A 19,677-nucleotide genomic window follows, 5' to 3' on the forward strand; every position below is an offset into this window, starting at 1 on the left:
AGAACTGTCTGAAGATCCTATTCATCAAATCCATAAACACTGCCGGCGCATTAGACAACCCAATGGCATCACCACATACTCATAATGGCCATACCTCGACGTGAAAGCTGTCTTCGGTATGTCCACATCTCTAATCTTCACCTGATGGTACCCCGACCTCAAATCAATCTTAGAAAAGACTGTTGCACCACTCAACTGATCAAACAGGTCATCTATCCTTGGCAAAGGATACTTGTTCTTTATCGTCACTCGGTTCAGCTCCCTGTAATCTATGCACAGCCTCAAGCTCCCATCTTTCTTCTTCACGAAACAATCGGTGCTCCCCAAGGCGATACACTTGGTCTAATGTATCCCTTCTCTATCAAATCATCCAACTGCTTCCTAAGCTCCTCCATCTCCTTAGGACCCATACGGTACGGTGCCTTAGAGATTGGCCCCGTCCCTGGCTTCAACTCAACGGTGAAATCTATCTCCCTCTTCTGGTGGCAACCCCGGAATCTCCTCTCGGAAAAACATCTGCAAATTCTCCCACCACCGTATCTCATCAACTCGCCGGACTCTCTATCCGGTCATCTCTCACATGGCACAAGATCAAAGGACATCCCTTCCTCAGATACGGCTTCAAAGTAACAACTGCAATCAACTTAACTTTGGGTTTGACTAGAAACCCACGATAAGACACACTTACACCCTTTGGACCCCTTAAGGACACCTTCTTTTGATGACAGTCTATCTTGGCTTTATACTTTCCTAACCAATCCATCCCAACTATCATCTCAAAACCATTAAAAGGAAACTCTAGCAAGTCTACAGGGAAGTCAACTTGCCCAACTATCAAAGATACATTTCTAAACAACCTCCCACACGATACAGACTCACCCGAAGGTATGAGAACTTGCTCCCTAACAGACTCATATACTCTCAAACCCAACTGTTTTACATGACTCGAAGACACAAACGACCGAGAAGCCTCCGAATCAAACAAAACAAACGTAGGAATACCATTAACAAGGAATGTACCGGTGATAACGTGCGCATCCTCCTCAGCTGCCTTCTTGTCCATCATGAACAACTTGCCACTGGTCTTCTGCCCACCTCCCTGAACAGTACTGGCTGATGCGGTCGGCTTAGCACCCGACCCTTGATTGTTGTTGTTGTTGTTCATCGGTGTCCTCTGATAAGAATTACCGCCGTTGCGGTTGCCTCCACTCGGTAGCTCGACCTCCCGGTTTGGCCATGATCCACCGGGTCCGTTGCTTGCAAAGCTCTGTGCAGGTCTCTGAACAGATCCCGGTGCACTCGTGCACTCATGTCTCTTGTGGCCTACTCCACCACAAGCAAAGCAGGTCACTCCCCAACTATTACTCACACTCCCTCGGCCTCGCCCAAAGGAAGTCCCAGCACTAAACCCAGACCCAGAAGAAAATCCTTTAGACTGATTGTGGTTGCCTTTCTTGAAATTAGATTGGCCACCACCCTCGCTCTCAGACTTCCTCTTCTCTCACCGACCTCTCCCGAGCCATCTCCACTAGTCTCTCGGCTCTCCCACCCTCTCTCATACGCTTCCTTTACATCAGTAAGGACTCCCACGGGTAACTTATCCATAATTTTCGTGGTTAGCCCTCTCTCAAAACTCAAAGCCAGATTCTCCTCACTCAAACCCATATCCTCAGCATATCTAGATTTCTCATTGAACTGCCTGTAGTACTCAGCCACGACATCTCAAAGAGTCATCTTAAACTTGTCGAACTCCTCCCTCAACTTGCTCCTCACATGTTCTGGTACGAACTCCTTCCTCACATCCCTACGAAACTCCTCCCAAGGTATAGCAGGTAACCCTTGGTTGGTATATATCTCCTTGGCACTCACTTTCACCGAATCCCACCACTTGCCACCGCCTCCCTCGGATAGAATGCAGGCTGATCCACTCTCATCTCATCGGGACAGCGAACTAAATCTAGTATGTTCTCCATCTCCCTCAACCAACTATCAAGAAGGTTAGGCTCCTCAACTCCCTTGTACTCCTTCGGGTTAAACCTCGCAATATAGAGGCTGACTTTAGCATGGTCAACCTCCTTCTCCTTATCCTTATTCTTGTCCTCATTCACTTTCTTTAGGGTCTCAGTGAGAGCATCTTGGTGTTCTAACATCTTTACGATGTCATCCATGGTCATAAGCTCGCCTCGCGTACAAAGCATTTCTCTTTGGCGGCATCTTGAAAATATACATATATAAGAAAGGGTAGATATGAACATACGTACTAAACTTCAAAACACGAAAACACGCTGCCCAGAACCTACTCGATCGAGTATCCAAACCCACTCGATCGAGTAACGGGCTACTCGATCGAGTGCCCCCATGTACTCGATCGAGTACCCAAACTCTAGAACCAAACAGACCTTCTGATCTCTAACCCACTCGATCGAGTATCTAGGCTACTCGATCGAGTGATTTCTACTCGATCGAGTACCCCTAGTTGCTCGATCGAGTGCCCCAAAACGCGATTCTGGACTCAAAATCGCTGAAAACCCACCCGATCGAGTCAGCCCCACTCGATCGAGTATCACCAATACGTAAAAGCTACCCGCATGTTACGTCATATGCTACATGCTAACCTTATAAAATCACATGCTATCAGAATAAATATGCTACGCATCTATTCTACTATCAACAAGATCAATTCATCATGCTATTAAAGCCACATTGTAAATCATTCAACATGTTATCATCTCATTAACATGTTCCACATATCATTTCCTTTCACTTGCTCAACTTCCTATTTCAACACCAAACAATCAACACACTTCATCACTTTGTTGCACACGTTAATCAAACATACAGATGGCTCGACAAACACTTTCCCCATGTGACCGGTTCAAAGTTGTAGGGCGACCCCGCGACTTTAGGACGTCTCCCAAGCCTTTGCACTAGCTCCTACAACTTTTACCCCGGGTTCATTTTAATTGACTCCCTATGTTCATTAAGTTCATTGGTTACGGGTTTCAGGATCGTCGCTCTGATACCATTTGTAACACCCCCATACTCCGAGTGCCTTACCAGGACCACTCGGGTATGAAGACATCACCATCTCGGTTGCCCGAGGTATGATAATCAAATAGACAAAACGGAAACAATATTTATTATAAATAGTTTAATGATAAATACAATCCTCAAAACCAAACCAAAGTACAATACATTATTCCAAACTATCTGTTTCTCAACCGAAATGTAAATAAATGCTAAACTACGGCGGAAGACTCTATCGTCATGTCGTGGCCATCCCAAATATCCCGTACTCATCTCTATACTGTTCAATATCTGCTCACCATCCCCGAATGGATCACCGCAGGTTTTACAAAACAACACCGGGTCGGTACTAATCACACAATCAATATAAATAACAATAATAAGACAAACATACAATTGAATCACACACACATACACACACCACCAACTCCCATCATCTCAATACGACCGTCCACATTGGACCCGATACCTGCCAAAGGGGGGACCGCAGCCGTTCCCACCTAAGCCCCGCTCATCGTACGAGCGATAACCCTGTCCATTAATGTGCACATCCCCTTTCGTGGCGGGTTCCACGAAGGGCAAAACTAGGGCGTGAGATCACTCCCGCAAGTGACCCCACTCAGCCGAGAACGCATCTCGAGAACCATCAACAAACACAACCACAATCACAATCACAATCACAACCATCATATCAAACAACTAACTACAGCACATCACCAATATCCCATTATGGGACTAATACTGAGTAGGAAATCCTACCTGGAAAGCACAACACGCAGACGGTATCTACAGCTGTATCAAAACGGCTCCTCTACGAATTCTCCTCCTATCATACAACACATAGATGCTACCATTCAAATACTACTCATAAAAACCCCCAATTCCTAAATTAGGGTTTCATCAATCTTAACAAAACATTATAGAAATTATATTAAAAGCTTACCCTCGACACAAGGAATCCAACGACACGAACTACGATACGAACTGACCGTCTGAACTCCGGGAATTGTCAAGAACGCGATTAGGAAGAAGAACTAGTTGCTTTCTCTCTTAAACAGGTTTTAGGTTTTGTAAAAAGTGATTTAAAACAATGACGAATATGTTTAAATACCTTAATCGCGTAATTAACAAAACCCGAGAAAACTCCCCCGTAAAACCGGACACTCGATCGAGTACCCAAGGCACTCGATCGAGTACCCCCCTACTCGATCGAGTGCCCCAGCTACTCGATCGAGTACCCAACAGGTCAGAAACTATTTTATTCCGCAACTTGCCCATACTCGACAGAGTAAGGGCTACTCGATTGAGTACCCCCAAGACATATAAATACGGAGTATTACATTGACTATCGAAAATTGAATTCCGCATCAAGAAAGGATCATTTCTCCCTACCATTCATTTACCAAATGCTTGAAAGGTTAGCCTCCAACAAATTCTTTTGTTACCTTGACAGGTATTCGGGATTCTTCCAAATCCCTATACACCCGGATGACCAACATAAGACCACCTTCACATGCCCTTATGGTTCTTTTGCATATAGGAGGATGCCTTTTGGTTTATGTAATGCCCCCGCCACTTTCCAAAGATGCATGATGAGTGTCTTCTCCGATTACCTAGAGACCATAATGGAAGTTTTTATGGACGACTTTAGTGTTTATGGAAAGGACTTTGACTCATGTTTGCATAATCTTTCTCTTGTGTTGCAAAAATGTGAAGATGTTAGTCTTGTTTTAAATTGGGAAAAGTGTCACTTGATGGTCAATGAAGGAATTGTTTTGGGTCATTTAATCTCGGAAAAGGGCATCGAGGTCGATAAAGCTAAAGTTGAGGTGATAGAGAAACTCCCACCTCCCGTGAATGTTAGAGGGGTGAGAAGTTTTCTCGGTCACGCGTGTTTTTATCGCCGTTTCATAAAAGATTTTTCAAAAATAGCGAAACCCTCACTCAACTCTTGCTTAAAGATGCCCAATTCTATTTCACTGATGAGTGTGTTGAAGCCTTTAATAGAATCAAGGAAGCACTAATCTCGGCACTGATCATTCAACCTCCAAATTGGGAGCTACCGTTCGAGATTATGTGTGATGCTAGTAACTACGCCGTTGGAGCGGTTCTTGGCCAACGGGTAGGAAGAGCTCTTCATGCCATCTACTATATAAGCAAGACTCTTGATCCCTCCCAAGTGAATTATGATACCACCGAGAAGGAGCTTCTTGCCATTGTCTATGCCTTGGACAAGTTCCGTTCCTACTTACTTAGATCCAAGGTGATTGTCTTTTCGGATCACCGTGCTCTCCGACATCTCTTGATAAAGAAGGAGGCAAAACCAAGGTTGTTGAGATGGATTTTACTTCTTCAAGAATTTGACTTGGAAATAAGAGACAAGAAAGGAGCCGAAAATGTAGTGGCGGATCACTTGTCAAGGATCCGGTTTCATGAAGAACAAGGAGAAACCCCGATCAATGACTCATTTCCCGACGATATTTTGATGGCCATTCAAACACAACTTGAAAGGCACATCACCCCATGGTTTGCCGATTATGCCAACTATATTGTTGGAAAAGTACTCTCTCCAAATTTGAACCACAACCAAAGAAAAAGGTTCCTATTCGAAGTAAAGAGGTACTTTTGGGATGACCCAAACCTCTACAAGGAGTGTAGTGATGGGCTGTACCGGAGATGCATCCGTCAATGGGAAGTCTAAGGAATCTTGGAAGGGTGTCACTCATCACTCTACGGTGGGCACCATGGAGCAAGGAGGACCATTGCAAAAATTCTTCAATCGGGCTTCTATTGGCCTACAATGTTTCAAGACACGAGGGAATTCATCATTCATTGTGACGCTTGTCAAAGAACGGGGAATATCTCTTGGAGGAACGAAATGCCACAAAGGAATATTCTAGAGGTGGATATCTTCGATGTTTGGGGGATCGACTACCAAGGTCTCTTTGTGACATCCAATGGGAATAAGTACATCCTTGTGGCCGTAGACTACGTCTCAAAGTGGGTGGAGGCAATTGCCACTCCAAATGATGATGCAAAAACGGTCACCAAGCTCTTCAAGAAAATAATCTTCCCAAGAGTACAAGTTCATTTACTTTGTAGTGTAGTCATGTATATATTGTTGTATATATTGTGTTTGTTTTATCCTTGTTCACATCGATTGACTACGCCACATCCGAGACATGAGGATATTGAAGACCGCATGGTATGATCTTTCCAATCTCTTTTTTCCTCTTTATGTTAATGACTTTGTGGCTTTATTTTGATTGATGTGGTACAACAATGTGAACTTAGGACTTGCATTAAGTTTGTATGGCATATTACTTGGTAGAATCATTTGCATTAGGATGTATATATGTTAGTTGCATCATGGCATGTAGTTTGCATGTTAGAAAAATTTTGCGAAACCGTCTACTTGGGAAGCTTGACAAGTGTATATAGGCCCTAGTAGATTCTTTTTCTTCTTAAGACTTTGCTTGTTAGAATACTTGTAAAACACCCTAGGATGTATCATGCTATTATCCTTTGACCCATGGATTAAGACCTAGTCAAGAGTACCTTGTGGTGTGATAACTCCTTGGCTACCATTTATTCCAAGGTGACCCTTGAAACCATGCATCCATCATCCATGTTCTACCACATTTTTGTCAACAAAATGGAATGGGCACAAAAAGAAATCAATTTGAGTTCAATGAAATGAAAAGTGAAAGAAAGTTTGCAAAAATGCATCAAATGAAAAGAGGAGCAAAAATAGAACATCTAAAGCTTCAAATATAAGCCACCCTCACTACATATGCGGTGACTTTGAAAATGTTCAAAAAGTTGAAAAGTTGTCAAGTATTGAAATGTCAAAAATAAAAAAGAAATGGCAAGAAAGTGTTCTCAAATGTTATATGCCACAAGAAATTAGGGGGAAAAACAAAAACAAAAGCAAACTCCCAAAGTGAAACTCAAATACTATCAATCCCTTTATCCATCGTATCCATTTTTGTGCATGGTAGAGAGGGGACTACCCTTCTTCTTGTCTAGGCAAGAGGGGGAATTCCGCGATCCTCCAGTGTTTCTAACACTATAGGGAGTCTACTCTTGACAAAAGCATTTAACGATTGAGGACAAAGGTACCCTAGCTTGACACAACTTGGAGGTGATTTATTGGTATCCTTCTAGGCTTAGTAGTTTGAATAAATTGCATCTATGAAGGAGTGTGTACCCTTGAATTGCTTCCCTTGTAGATAATTTCCGCCACTTAGATGAGGAAAGTGGCTATTCTTTTGTAGATGCATCCATTATTTGATTTTGTGTGCTTAATGTTTGGATGTGTCGCCATTTTGGCAAGACCCTCCTTGCCTTGCAAGAAGGCATCCTACCTCATGGTTGTCTTGTTGTGAGTTGAAGGGCGGAGTGAGACCCGCTAATAGTCTCATATCGGCTATGTTATTAGGTTAGTTTAAATAATGGTCCTAGTCCTTGTCACCTCTTTACTCGGGACGAGCAACGGTTTGGTTTGGGGATATTTGATGTGACCATAATTAGAGCATATTTAGTCCCCGAATTAGCCTTGTTCCCATGATTTTTAGTGCATATTTGGGTCATTTATTGTCTTTAGTTCTTTGTTTTGCATATTCTTTGAGGTTTTGATCCTTTGGTAGGAAAGGAGTGCAAACCTTGCATTTTCATGGCAAAATGAGGCTAAATTGATTAAATTCAATGACCAAACATCAAGGAGAGACAAGATTAGAAGGCCTTTGTACATACTATAGTAGATGGGCAATGATGAGAAAAGATCCTTGCATCCCTGAGGAAATCCCCAAGGATTTTATGAAGAAAAAGGAAGAAAAGAAGAAGAAACGACACTGCCCGGCAATCCGTGCGTCTTCTCCAGAAGACGCCCGTCCACCACTCCACAATCCATGCGTCTTCACACCAAGATGCCCGGGCAAAAGCACCAGAAGACGCCCGTCTTCACCCCAAGACGCCCGGGCAGAAACCACCAAATCCGTCGTCCCGTGCTAAAGACGCCCGGATTCCCAGGCAGACCCATTTCGTCTTCTTCGAGCTTCAAGGAAGGATGCACATCTTTTTCTAGAGGCCGGAGTCTCCCTAGAGACCGGAGTCTTTCCAAAAAGACCAGCTTTTCCTCAACAAGGGACTTAATCGTCATTTAAGCCCTTAGTTAACCCTAATTCACACACCTAATCCCCACTATAAATACCCCATTAGTCTAATTAGAAGAGCAGGTTCTTCTTAGCAATCTTTAGTGTAGTTAATATCAATCAAATCTCTCTTTAATCTTGTAATCAACAATTAATCAAGTTTTAATCCAAGTTTAATTTCCTTAATCTCTCTCTTGTTCATCCTTTATTTTGGGTAATTTAAGACTATTTGGGTTATTATTGGGAGATTGACAACCTTCCAATCAAGCATCAAGTACTTCTTTTAGTCTTTGCTTTATTATTGGAATCATTAGTAGGTATAATTCTCTTAATCCCTTTTTAATTATTATTAATTAGCTTCATTTATTCATCATGTTTCACTTTGTTGGTATGATTGACAACCTTGCTAACATGTTCAACATGATAATGAGTGAGTAGTTTCCTTAGCTAGGGTTAATGGGTAGTTAGGGGAAACCAACATGGGGGATGATTCATGCTTAAATTAATATGTTTTCATAGTTTATTTGCTTGCTTGTTGTGATCTCAACTTATGCACATGTTATGTTTGATGAAATGCGAGACTATGAATCCTTGCATTTTTTACCGAACACCTATCTTTTCAATGGGACTTGTAAGACATAAACCAACTCGAGTCCCATTAGACCATGCATATAGTTGAGTAGGGAATATTAAGTCGACTTGTAGGTGTTGTACAATCTAATCGATTCGGCTCTGGGACCCAAACTTTCCTAGGATTGTAAGATATAAACCAACTCGATCCATCACAACAATAATTGCTTGCTTATAATTTGAGAATATGTTTGTATGATCAATTCCCATGAATCCCTATGACCCCATGACACCCTAGTGCCTTTTATCAATTGTTTACAACCCTTTTAATTCATCTTGCTTGTTTACTTTCAATTCTATTTAGTTTAGTGACCTTCTACATCAAACCCCATTTGTGACACCCCTTAAGACACCACTAGTTGCAATAGAAATCTCATCTCAATTCCCGTCCCTTGGGATACGACCTTTACTTACCTCTTTACTAATTGTAGAGTTGTTTGTGAAGTTATAAGTTATGTTTTGGTCTAGGTGCTCCTAACGACAAGTAACCGAAAGACATAGTGTCCGACCAGCATGTTAGCAAGGTTTCAATGGTACAGTTTAATTTTGCTGCGGTAAGAGAGAAATTGAGAAAGAGGAAGATCTATAGCTTTAAAGCATTTGATTCTCGTGGCCAACATCGTATAGAGCGGGATATTGCTAGGTTGAAGACTCGATCTTCGATTTCAATCAACCGTTTAACAAATTATTGCAGGTACAAAGAGACGATTGCAGTAGCTAATGGGACTAAAAAGAAAGGAGACTCACATGAATACATGATCCGGTTTGATGACTTTTATCTCTCGCTTTACAAGAAAAACCGTCTTTCTGTATCAACTACGTCTGTTTGTAATTTTAGCTTTGGTTAGTTGGATAACTACTAATTTAGGAACAAATGAGAGTAATTAATTAATTGAAATTTGGAAAGAGAGTAATGTATGAAGAACATGGATCCCTACTTAAATAAAACATTTTTCAAGCCCTAAAATCCAGGGGACAATTAGAAGCAAAGAAAAGACTCCCATTTTATACTATGTTGAAAACTAGACGACGACAACAACAACAACAACAACAACAACAACAACAACAACAACAACAACAACAACAATAATAATAAAAATAAAAATCATAATAATGACATAATAATAATAATAATAATAATAATAATAATAATAACAGTAATAATAATAATAATAATAATAATAATAATAATAATAATAATAATAATAATAATAATAATAATAATAATAATAATAATAATAATAATAACAATAATAATAACAACAATAATAACAATAATAACAATAATAACAATAATAACAATAATAATAATAATAATAAAAATAATAATAATAATAATAATAATAATAATAATAATAATAATAATAATAATAATAATAATAATAATAATAATAATAATAATAATAATAATAATAATAATAATAACAATAACAATAATAAGAATAACAATAACAATAATAACAACAAGAATAACAATAATAATAGTAATAGTAATAGTAATGGTAATGGTAATAGTAATAGTAATAGTAATAGTAATAGTAATAGTAATAGTAATAGTAATAGTAATAGTAATAGTAATAGTAATAGTAATAGTAATAGTAATAGTAATAGTAATATATAGTAATAGTAATAGTAATAGTAATAGTAATAGTAATAGTAATAGTAATAGTAATAGTAATAGTAATAGTAGTAGCAATAGTAAGTAATAATAGTAATAGTAACAGTATTAGTATTAGTATTATAATAGTAATATTAATAGTAAGTAATAATAGTAGTAGTACAATAATAATAATAATAATAATAATAATAATAATAATAATAATAATAATAATAATAATAAGAAGAAGAAGAAGAAATAATAGTAGTAGTAGTAGTAGTAGTAGTAGTAGTAGTAGGACTAATAATAATAATAATAATAATAATAATAATAATAATAATAATAATAATAATAATAATAATAATAATAATAAGGGTAGAGTTCCGGTGAGAACGGGGCTTATCGTGAGAACCGTGAGAACAGCTCTCAACCGTCCATCAAATTATCTGACGGCTGAGATTAGAGGCGCGCTTCTCTTAGAATTTCACGGAAAACAAAAAATAAGACTGTACATGTCAGCAATATCAAGCCTACGTAACAAAATCAAACCACACGAAACAAAATCAATCGATTTCATCATTAATCCTTCCTTAATTTGTAAATTTTTGTCTTTCCATATCAAATTTAGTGATCTAAAATCGGTTATTCATCATCAATTGTTGTGTTCGAAGCGCAAATCAGAGTCAATTTGTCAAACTTTTGCATTCATCAGCTATTCAGTTATTTCAAGATCAAAACTTTCTAAGGAAAATAGGAATTGATTTCGTCATTCATCTGGAATTATTGTTTTCGACAGTCAATATTGAGGTATGTTCATTCAATGTTATTTAATTCCTTTCTGAATCGTTGTTGAATTGATTTTATGATGATGTTAAAGTTAAATTTAATCAAATTCAACTTAATTTCGGATTTGATTAAATTTAGTTAACTAGATTTAATGTACAGAACCACAAAAAAATTAATTTTATAATGAAAAGTGTTAAATTAGGGTTTATAGTTTGTTTGTTTGATTTTAGGAGGATGATAAATGCAAATGTACTTTGTTGTGAGAAAAAATGTACTAAAAATAATGAGAAAGGAAAAGTGTGCAATTTGAAGTAACTGAAAAGTAATTTTGCATGTAGAAATAATGTGTTGTGTTGTGCTGTACACGTTTCATAAGGAAATGTCTAATCAGTCTTAGTGAAATGTGCATTATATATAATAAGGATGTGCAAGTAATTATTACCTTTTGCAAGTGGTCTTGCAACTGTTCACAATAAGTCACAATAAGTCAAATGACGGTTTGTAACTTGCTTATGTGGTGAAAAGACGCAATTATTCACATTAATTTGAATATTACTTCTAAATGTACATTATATTAATTATAAAAAAACATGTTCCATAAAATAAATTGTCAACTATCTATATTCGTAATTTACATTTTCTGATAATTAGGTACAACTAAAATATCATTAAGCACTGTTTGGAAAATGTACATTATATTATATTTAAAAAAGAACATGGAACATTATTTGGAAAAAAATGTGAATTCAGTTTAATTCAAATGTCCATTACGTATTTTCATAATGTGCATATGTTGTTTTATGCAATAGATTAAAGTAACATAGATAATTTCACCCAATTTATTAATTACCATGATTATGTTTGTGTCAGTTGAAAAGACACAACTGTTCACAGAATTTAATCTCTTATAATCAATTAATCCACTATATAAACCCAAGAGTACACAACCAGTTTTCCATCCTACCTTTTCCAATAAGCAAAACTTTTAATTTCTTCAGAAAATTAGTTAATTTTATTAAAAAAAAAAGACAATGACTTACTCCAAATGCACAATAGTTCCCTACACTAATGCTGCTTACAAACAAAATTTCATTGACCATTATCGGGAATGGAAAGTAAGCCAGTTTTCTTCAAATTGGTTTGATGGAGATGACATTCCTGTGGAGATGGATGTACCATCTCACAGTGGTCCTTTACATCCTTTCCTTACTAATGAGGCATTCCTCCAGATTTTTTTTAATCGACTTGGGAGGGAAGAAAAGAGAAACATGGCCATGGTGTGCAAGGGCTGGTCAAAGTGGTTTCTTATAGGGAGAAGGCAAAAGGTAATGGAGAGGGATTATTACCGAGGCACGGTTCACGGAAATGAAAATGGTGTAATCTCTATCACAAAGAATAATCGGCTCCTTGACAGATTCTGCATCTGCACGGCTATGTGTAGTCGTGCAGAAATAATTAGACATCACAAAAGACAAGAACGACAATTTTTAAAGCAAAGAGAAGAAAAATATGAAATTGAGGAATAGTCTGGGGATGAGGGTTATTATGACTCCGACTGTTAGATTAGTTTAGAAATATGTTATGTTATCTTGTGTTTATTTTTATTAGGTATTATCTTGTGTTTTTTTTTCAGTATAAGCCTTAGTAGGCTTTACCATTTTGAAAGTCTGAAATGGCTTTTGTAAATATTTTTTTAATATTAATGAAATAATATTATGACTATTTCTTTGTTTAATGTCATTAGCATTCAATACATTATATATATGCTATATCAAAATGGACAACAATATTTCCTATGAACATTAGCAGTAAAATAAATGTTCCTTTAAAGGCATGATAATGGACATTCGCAGGAATACATTATATATGAACCTTTATTTGTACGAAATAAATTGCCAATCTTTGTAGAGCATATTAGAATTGGATTACTGCGTTATTGATGCAATAATATTCAATATACTTACTTACTTAACTACTGTTGAAGCAGACAATGAGTACAAGTGATGCAACTACGTCTTCTTCTACAAATAACAGCTTTAAAACACCAAGGACAAGAATTGAAACATTAAATGCACTCCAGTACATTCCATTCTGTCCAGAGGAAAAGAAACCTAAAGTAGGACAAGTATTCGAAACGCTAGAATCAGTAGAGTTATTCTACAAAGAATATTGTACAATCTGTGGCTTTACGCCAAGACTTGCAACAAGAAAAAGGATTAAAGGCAATGAGTTACCAAACAGTTTTGCATTAAGGAATGTTGTCTGCAATAGGCAAGGTGTAAAGGAAAGTAGGAAAAGGAAGAGGACTGATACTGATACTGATACTGCTGAGAATGATGCAGAATCTGATGTGACAGACATAAGCCGTGTGAGGCCGATTACAAGAATTGACTGTCGTGCATTAGTGCAGTTTAAATACCAAGAAAATGGAACTTATATTGTTACCAGATTCAATGAAGCGCATAACCATCCACTTGCTTCGCCTGAATCTACAATATTCTTGAAAGGAAACCGAAAAATGACAGAGGTACAGAAGCAAGTTGTCACAAAGGTAAAGGTGCTAAAACTAGGTGGTGTGAAAGCCTATAGAGGTTGGAAGGAGCTGTGTGGAGGTTATGACAACATTGGGGCTACTGAGGTTGATTTCAAAAACTTTGTCAGGGACATAAAAACCTACATTGGTAATTTTGATGCACAAATGTTTGTTGAAAATCTTATTGGGAGAAAAGAGACATGCAGTTCATTTTACTTTGATTTTATAGTAGATGAAAACAAGTGCCTGGCTGGAGTGTTTTGGGCAGATCCGATCTGCATAAAGAACTACATGCTGTTCGGTGAGGTTTTATCAGCAGATGCTACATATGGAACAAACAAGTACGAATGGTGTTTGTGCCTTTCACAGGAGTTGATCACCACAAAAGGTGCATAACGTTTGGAGCTGGGTTGATAGGTGATGAAAGTATTGCGTGTTATACATGGCCGTTCAAGACATTTTTGGAAGCAATGGGCGGGTGCCAACCGAGAATTATAATTACTGATCAGGACAAATCAATGAAGTCGGTAGTCCCGGAAGTGTTTAAGGAGTCAACACACAGACTGTGCATGTGGCACAAAATGAAGAAACTAAGAGAAAAAGTCAGTTATCAACTGTTTCAAGATGAGGATTTTAAGACCAGGCTCAATAGGTGTGTTTGGAACAACCAACTTGAGCCTGATGAATTCGAAGAACAATGGGGGAAGATATTGACTGATTATCAACTTGTAGAACACGAGTGGTTTTCAGATTTGTACGATCTGAGGGAACAGTGGATCCCTGCCTATTTTAAAGATGTTTTAATGTCTGGCTCGATGAGGGTTACTTCTAGGTCTGAGAGTGAAAACAACTTCATTGACAGGTTCCTCACACCTCATTTGACCCTTGTTGAGTTTTGGGTGTGCTATGAGAGTGCCTTGGAAGCACAAAGACACAAGCAGTCCAAATTGAACAGTGACAACAAACACTCTGAAATCCCACGGAAAACAAAGTCAAACCTTGAAGTCCATGCTTCTGAAATGTACTCGCACAATATTTTCAAAGACTTCCAAACAGAATTGGTTGCGCTTTGTCGATTCCGTTTTAAAGATGTGGAGAAGATTGATGAGACAAAAATATATATTCTAACAGACTTGCAGATGCCAAATAAGTCATGGAACGTAGCATATTCACCGGATAACATGGAGATTACTTGTTCTGTTCTATGTTTCGAGAGAATGGGCTTGTTGTGCGAGCACCGCCTTTGGATTCTACACAACCAAGATTTTCGAAAAATACCGAACAGACATAATGCAAAGATGGACAAAAGCTGCAATAAGTAAGCCTGTCTTTGATAAAGATGGCAAACTGATAGATGTCTCTAAAAAGTTTTCTGACCGGAAAAGTTTGAGTACTGAGCTGTGGCAAGAGGTTTATTCTTGTGTCAGCGTAGCTGAGTGTGATGATAACGACATGAAGCTTTTGATTGAAAAACTGAGAGATATTAGATTGGATATGATTAGTAACAGAAGTGTACCAGCAAAGAAGAAAGACAAGATGAAAGAAATAGAAAAGTACGTGGGCTGCAAAATACCTCAGAAGTTGGTGATTCATGTTCCTAAAAAATATAAAAACAAGGGTAGGACCAAGGGCAAGAGAATTGAATCACAAATGTTAAAAGCCCTAAAGAAGAGAGGAAAAGAGAAGAGGTACTGCAAAACATATGGCCGCCAAGGACACAACTCTAGGACTTGCAAGAAAGAAACCATCTGACAAGTATGTATAATTTGGTTTCTTGTTAAAGCATATTACATTAATGTTAAATAATTATTAAATTATACAAGCATAGCGCATAGTGTTTACCTTCCAAAATTATCAATATTATATGGAGGCACATAAGCTCTTTGTGCAATGAACATTATGGTTGTTCTGAAGGCACAGATGAGAATTTCAGCAATGTATATTTGGTTAACATTAAATCTATTATCAATTTAGTTGTTCATTTTGGCCATTTTCTCCTTATAAAATCTGATATTTAATTTACATTTTGTTGCATATTCACCAAATACTACCATGAAGATGACGACGATGAAGGAGATGAATCTGATGATGTGGAGGACGACGATGAAGAAGATGAATCTGATAACAAAGTGGAAGGTGCAAATTTTTGATTCAAGGATAGACATCCATAATATACACTACGAGAACATTCTTAAAGGCTTATATGCACAATTCGATTTTACTGCCAAAGTACATTACTCTTATAGGGAAAGTATATTACATTTGTATTAAAGGATCATTATTGTTGTTCTGCAAGGAATATTCTTAAAGGCTTGTATGTACATTACTCTTATAGCCAAAGTACATTACTCTTATAGCCAAAGTATATTACATTTGTATTAAAGGATCATTATTGTTGTTCTGCAAGGAACATTCTTAAAGGCTTGTATGTACATTACTTTTATAGCCAAAGTACATTACTCTTATAGCCAAAGTATATTACATTTGTATTAAAGGATCATTATTGTTGTTCTGCAAGGAACATTCTTAAAGACTTGTATGTACATTACTCTTATAGCCAAAGTACATTACTCTTATAGCCAAAGTATATTACATTTGTATTAAAGGTTCATTATTGTTGTTCTGCAGGGACATCATCAACTTGATTGGAATTGTTTTCCCAGAGTACAATAATTTTAAGGAGTTTTGCACAATAAACATTATTGTTGTTCTGCAAGAACATAATAAACTTTATTGAAATTTGTTTCCGGAATATAACACTCTCTTGAATTAAAATTTTTTCAAATTTCAGGTTGTACGACTCGCAGCTTCCTCAATATATGTTACATTACTCACACACATGTCAGAAACGAAACTAAAAAAGTTTTTACAGCTTCAATTCAGCATCTTCCTCATCTTCATCGTCATATTCTTCCCATGGCAGTGGGTTTGAACGGAAATCCATTGCCTTCTTTAGTACAGCATCAAAACATACATTGCCTTCTGTTGAAATCATATATGAAATGTATTTCTTCCGTAGAATCAGTAGGGGAGCATCCTAGCAAAATAAAGAAAACAAGGGGTTAGAACATGTACAAATGTGTACTGAATTATGTATTAAAAGTAATTGTATTACTTCTGAAACTCACATCGCCTTTTTTAAGCCCACATGTCCAATTTAGATTACCCTTAAATGTCTCCATATGTCTCATAACGTAAACACCACACTCAGTCTTGTTAGTGTTGTTTTTCCACTTCATCTTTGCAAGAATAGGCTGTAGTTTTTTAATGCGATCAACTTTTACCTTTGAAACACCGATGTCTTTCAAGTATTCTGCTAGAACATTACGCTGGCGGAGAAGGGGGGCAAGAAAACATTAGGACACTAATAATTATGAGGTACAATATCACAAAAATAAGAAAATTAAGACAGACACAAAAGTTTTGGGGAAGGTACACTCTATGTAAAGTCATTGTACATTCACAATAATGAATAAGAACAGTATGTAGCGTTAATAAGCAAAAGAGATCATAGAATCTTACAAAAGACAGTGGTCTATCGTGGAAAAATTCTTCTGGTTTTCCGTCATGATGCACATTATCAATGATGATAAACTTATAATTGTTGCTGTCAATGACTAGTAAATGGTAATGCCTTTTATATATAACTGGGAAGAAGAACTGTAGATTTTAAAAGATTTAATTAGGCAACAAGCAAATTAAATATAACATGCAGAAAGAGTGTATATTGTCAATGCTAACCAAATCAATTCTATCTGGGTTAAACGAGAATTGGGTAAACTCTTCTTTCATTATATCCTTAATCACGATAAAATTTTCAACAGTGTCCCGTTCTCCATGAAGCATCATCTGTATGCAAGACAAGTAAAGTTTTTGATGTTAATCAAGGGAAAAAATATTACAAAATTTACTTGTTGAAATAAGTTTATATAAATATTTCACTTACACACACAGCTGTGGTGAAAAAAAAATCGATAAGGCTCGGAAGAGTTTCTTCTAGATTCCTTGGCATTCAAAAGTTTTGCCTAACATCGATCACATCACTCGTTAAATATTTAGATTGTCGTAGCGTTGCCATTTCAATACGCCGAAGAGAAATTTCACCCACATGCACAAGAAGTTCCCTGGTTCAGGACTACCAGTGTTAACTCAAAACAGGATACAGAACATTTTAAATTTAAATATTGTACATTAGTAGAGATATATATTTATACCTGGCTAAATCGGTATGTTTTCCTCTACTATACGACACATAATCAGCAATGCAATTCTGAAACTCAGTAAGAGGAGTAATAATGCATGTATCTGTGCTTAGTAAATTACGATTTGCAAGGATGCTCAGACACTCTGGTTGACTTCTTTCATGTTCATGAACATTTTCATTGTTGATGACTTCGGCCTTGGTAGTGTCACCACTGTCAAGCAGATTATGCTCATTTATACTCTTGTCGTTTGTATTACTCACATCTGTCATGCTCTCATTATTCTCACAAGCATCATAGCCATCTGTTATAATATTCCCTTCTGTACAACCTACCTCCATTGTTCTCTTCTTAACCCTAACAGTCTCATTGTTGTCAGGGACACCAATATCATCGTTACTCTTCTCTTTCTTTCCACCTACCTCCTCTTCTATCTTTTCATCCCCAACAGTCTCATCACCCTCGTAGAATTCTTCATCAGACGAATCCAGTTTCTTTGGGAAGTGCATCTCTTGATACTGCTTCACCTTTGTTAAAACGTCATCACAAACAATGTTGCACTTGGATGAAACCAAAGTGCAAAGATATTTGATTCTCAATATTCGAAGTCCATCCATCTACAAAAGTTGAAATATCTTGAGGATAGGTAACTTATAAACAAGAATGTGCTTTTAATACTTTAAGAAAGATCATTTAATTAAACCAAAAGTACATTTACAATTATTGGATATAAATTGTTTAGAAACTTACGTTGTTTTTTGTCAACCCACAAGTCCAATACTGACACCCCTTGTACGTTTCCATATGTTTCATTGTGTAAATACCGCAGTCAACAACATTTTGATGGTTTCTTCAAGACATTTTCAATACAACAGGCTCCATTGCTCTTACTCTTTCCTTCAAATCACCAATGTCATTGAAATATTCTGCCAAAGCATTACGCTGCATGGAAAATTCAGATCAAACTGTCTAGAGAGATTGTGCAAAAAATATGACATTGTAAAAGAAAAAATAACCAATGAAAGGCAACTGAACAATTAACATATTCCAAAGTTTGTTTCCATAACGAGTTTTTGGGGTTTCATCATGCTGTTGATTATCAAGAATGACAAACTTGTTCTTCTCCATATTGAATACGAACAGGTAAAAATGCTTGTCGGATATTATTGGGGAAAAAAAACTGTTTAATATAAGAAAAGATTAGAACATACAACAGAAATTTGTTACGAGAGTAAATTAGCAGCAGAAAACACTTTGTATTGACTATATATATTGTTTGAGCTACCCATATCAATTTTTATCACATCAATAATCCCAGCATGATTTAACTCATTTCTAAAATGCCTCTTGAATACTTCCAATTGTCTTTCAAATTTGAATTCTTTCCTTTGCCCTTGAAATGCTTGCTGCACACACATAACATAATATTCTTCTATTAATATACACTTGTATAACATAAAATTATTGTAATATAGAATGAAATAAAATTTTACATACAAATACGAGGGTTGAAGCAAAAAATCGAGGTGGTGCTAAATATTTTCTTTCAAGTTCATTGAAATTCAAGTAAGCTGACAAACAATCAACCACAGCATCTGCTATATACCGAGGTGGTTTTAGAGATGCAAAAAGATATCGGGTACCCACGACATTCTTAAACTCAAAGAGCTTCTCACATGTTCAGATGTTACACAAAACAAGTCAGTTAATTACACATATGTACATTATCTTTATTAATAATGCACATAA

The 19,677-nt window shown here is 36.9% G+C and overlaps 2 protein-coding genes across 2 annotated transcripts; both read left to right on the plus strand.

The window, feature by feature from the left end:
• The first annotated feature begins 13,183 nt into the window (after positions 1-13,183).
• LOC141641155 (protein FAR1-RELATED SEQUENCE 5-like) lies at positions 13,184-14,122 on the plus strand. Its single transcript, XM_074449828.1, has one exon. The coding sequence runs from the start codon at positions 13,184-13,186 to the stop codon at positions 14,120-14,122; it is 939 nt and encodes a 312-aa protein (XP_074305929.1).
• A 74-nt stretch (positions 14,123-14,196) lies between these two features.
• Positions 14,197-15,048, plus strand: LOC141641156 (protein FAR1-RELATED SEQUENCE 5-like). The gene has a single exon (XM_074449829.1). The coding sequence runs from the start codon at positions 14,197-14,199 to the stop codon at positions 15,046-15,048; it is 852 nt and encodes a 283-aa protein (XP_074305930.1).
• Positions 15,049-19,677: the final 4,629 nt, after the last annotated feature.

This window comes from Silene latifolia, chromosome 2 (assembly GCF_048544455.1).
Source record: "Silene latifolia isolate original U9 population chromosome 2, ASM4854445v1, whole genome shotgun sequence".
Lineage (NCBI taxonomy): Eukaryota > Viridiplantae > Streptophyta > Magnoliopsida > Caryophyllales > Caryophyllaceae > Silene > Silene latifolia.

Excerpts from the sequence above, each read along its gene's own strand:
- LOC141641155 (XM_074449828.1), top strand. The coding sequence starts at position 13,184 with ATGAGTACAAGTGATGCAACTACGTCTTCTTCTACAAATAACAGCTTT.
- LOC141641156 (XM_074449829.1), top strand. The coding sequence starts at position 14,197 with ATGGGCGGGTGCCAACCGAGAATTATAATTACTGATCAGGACAAATCA.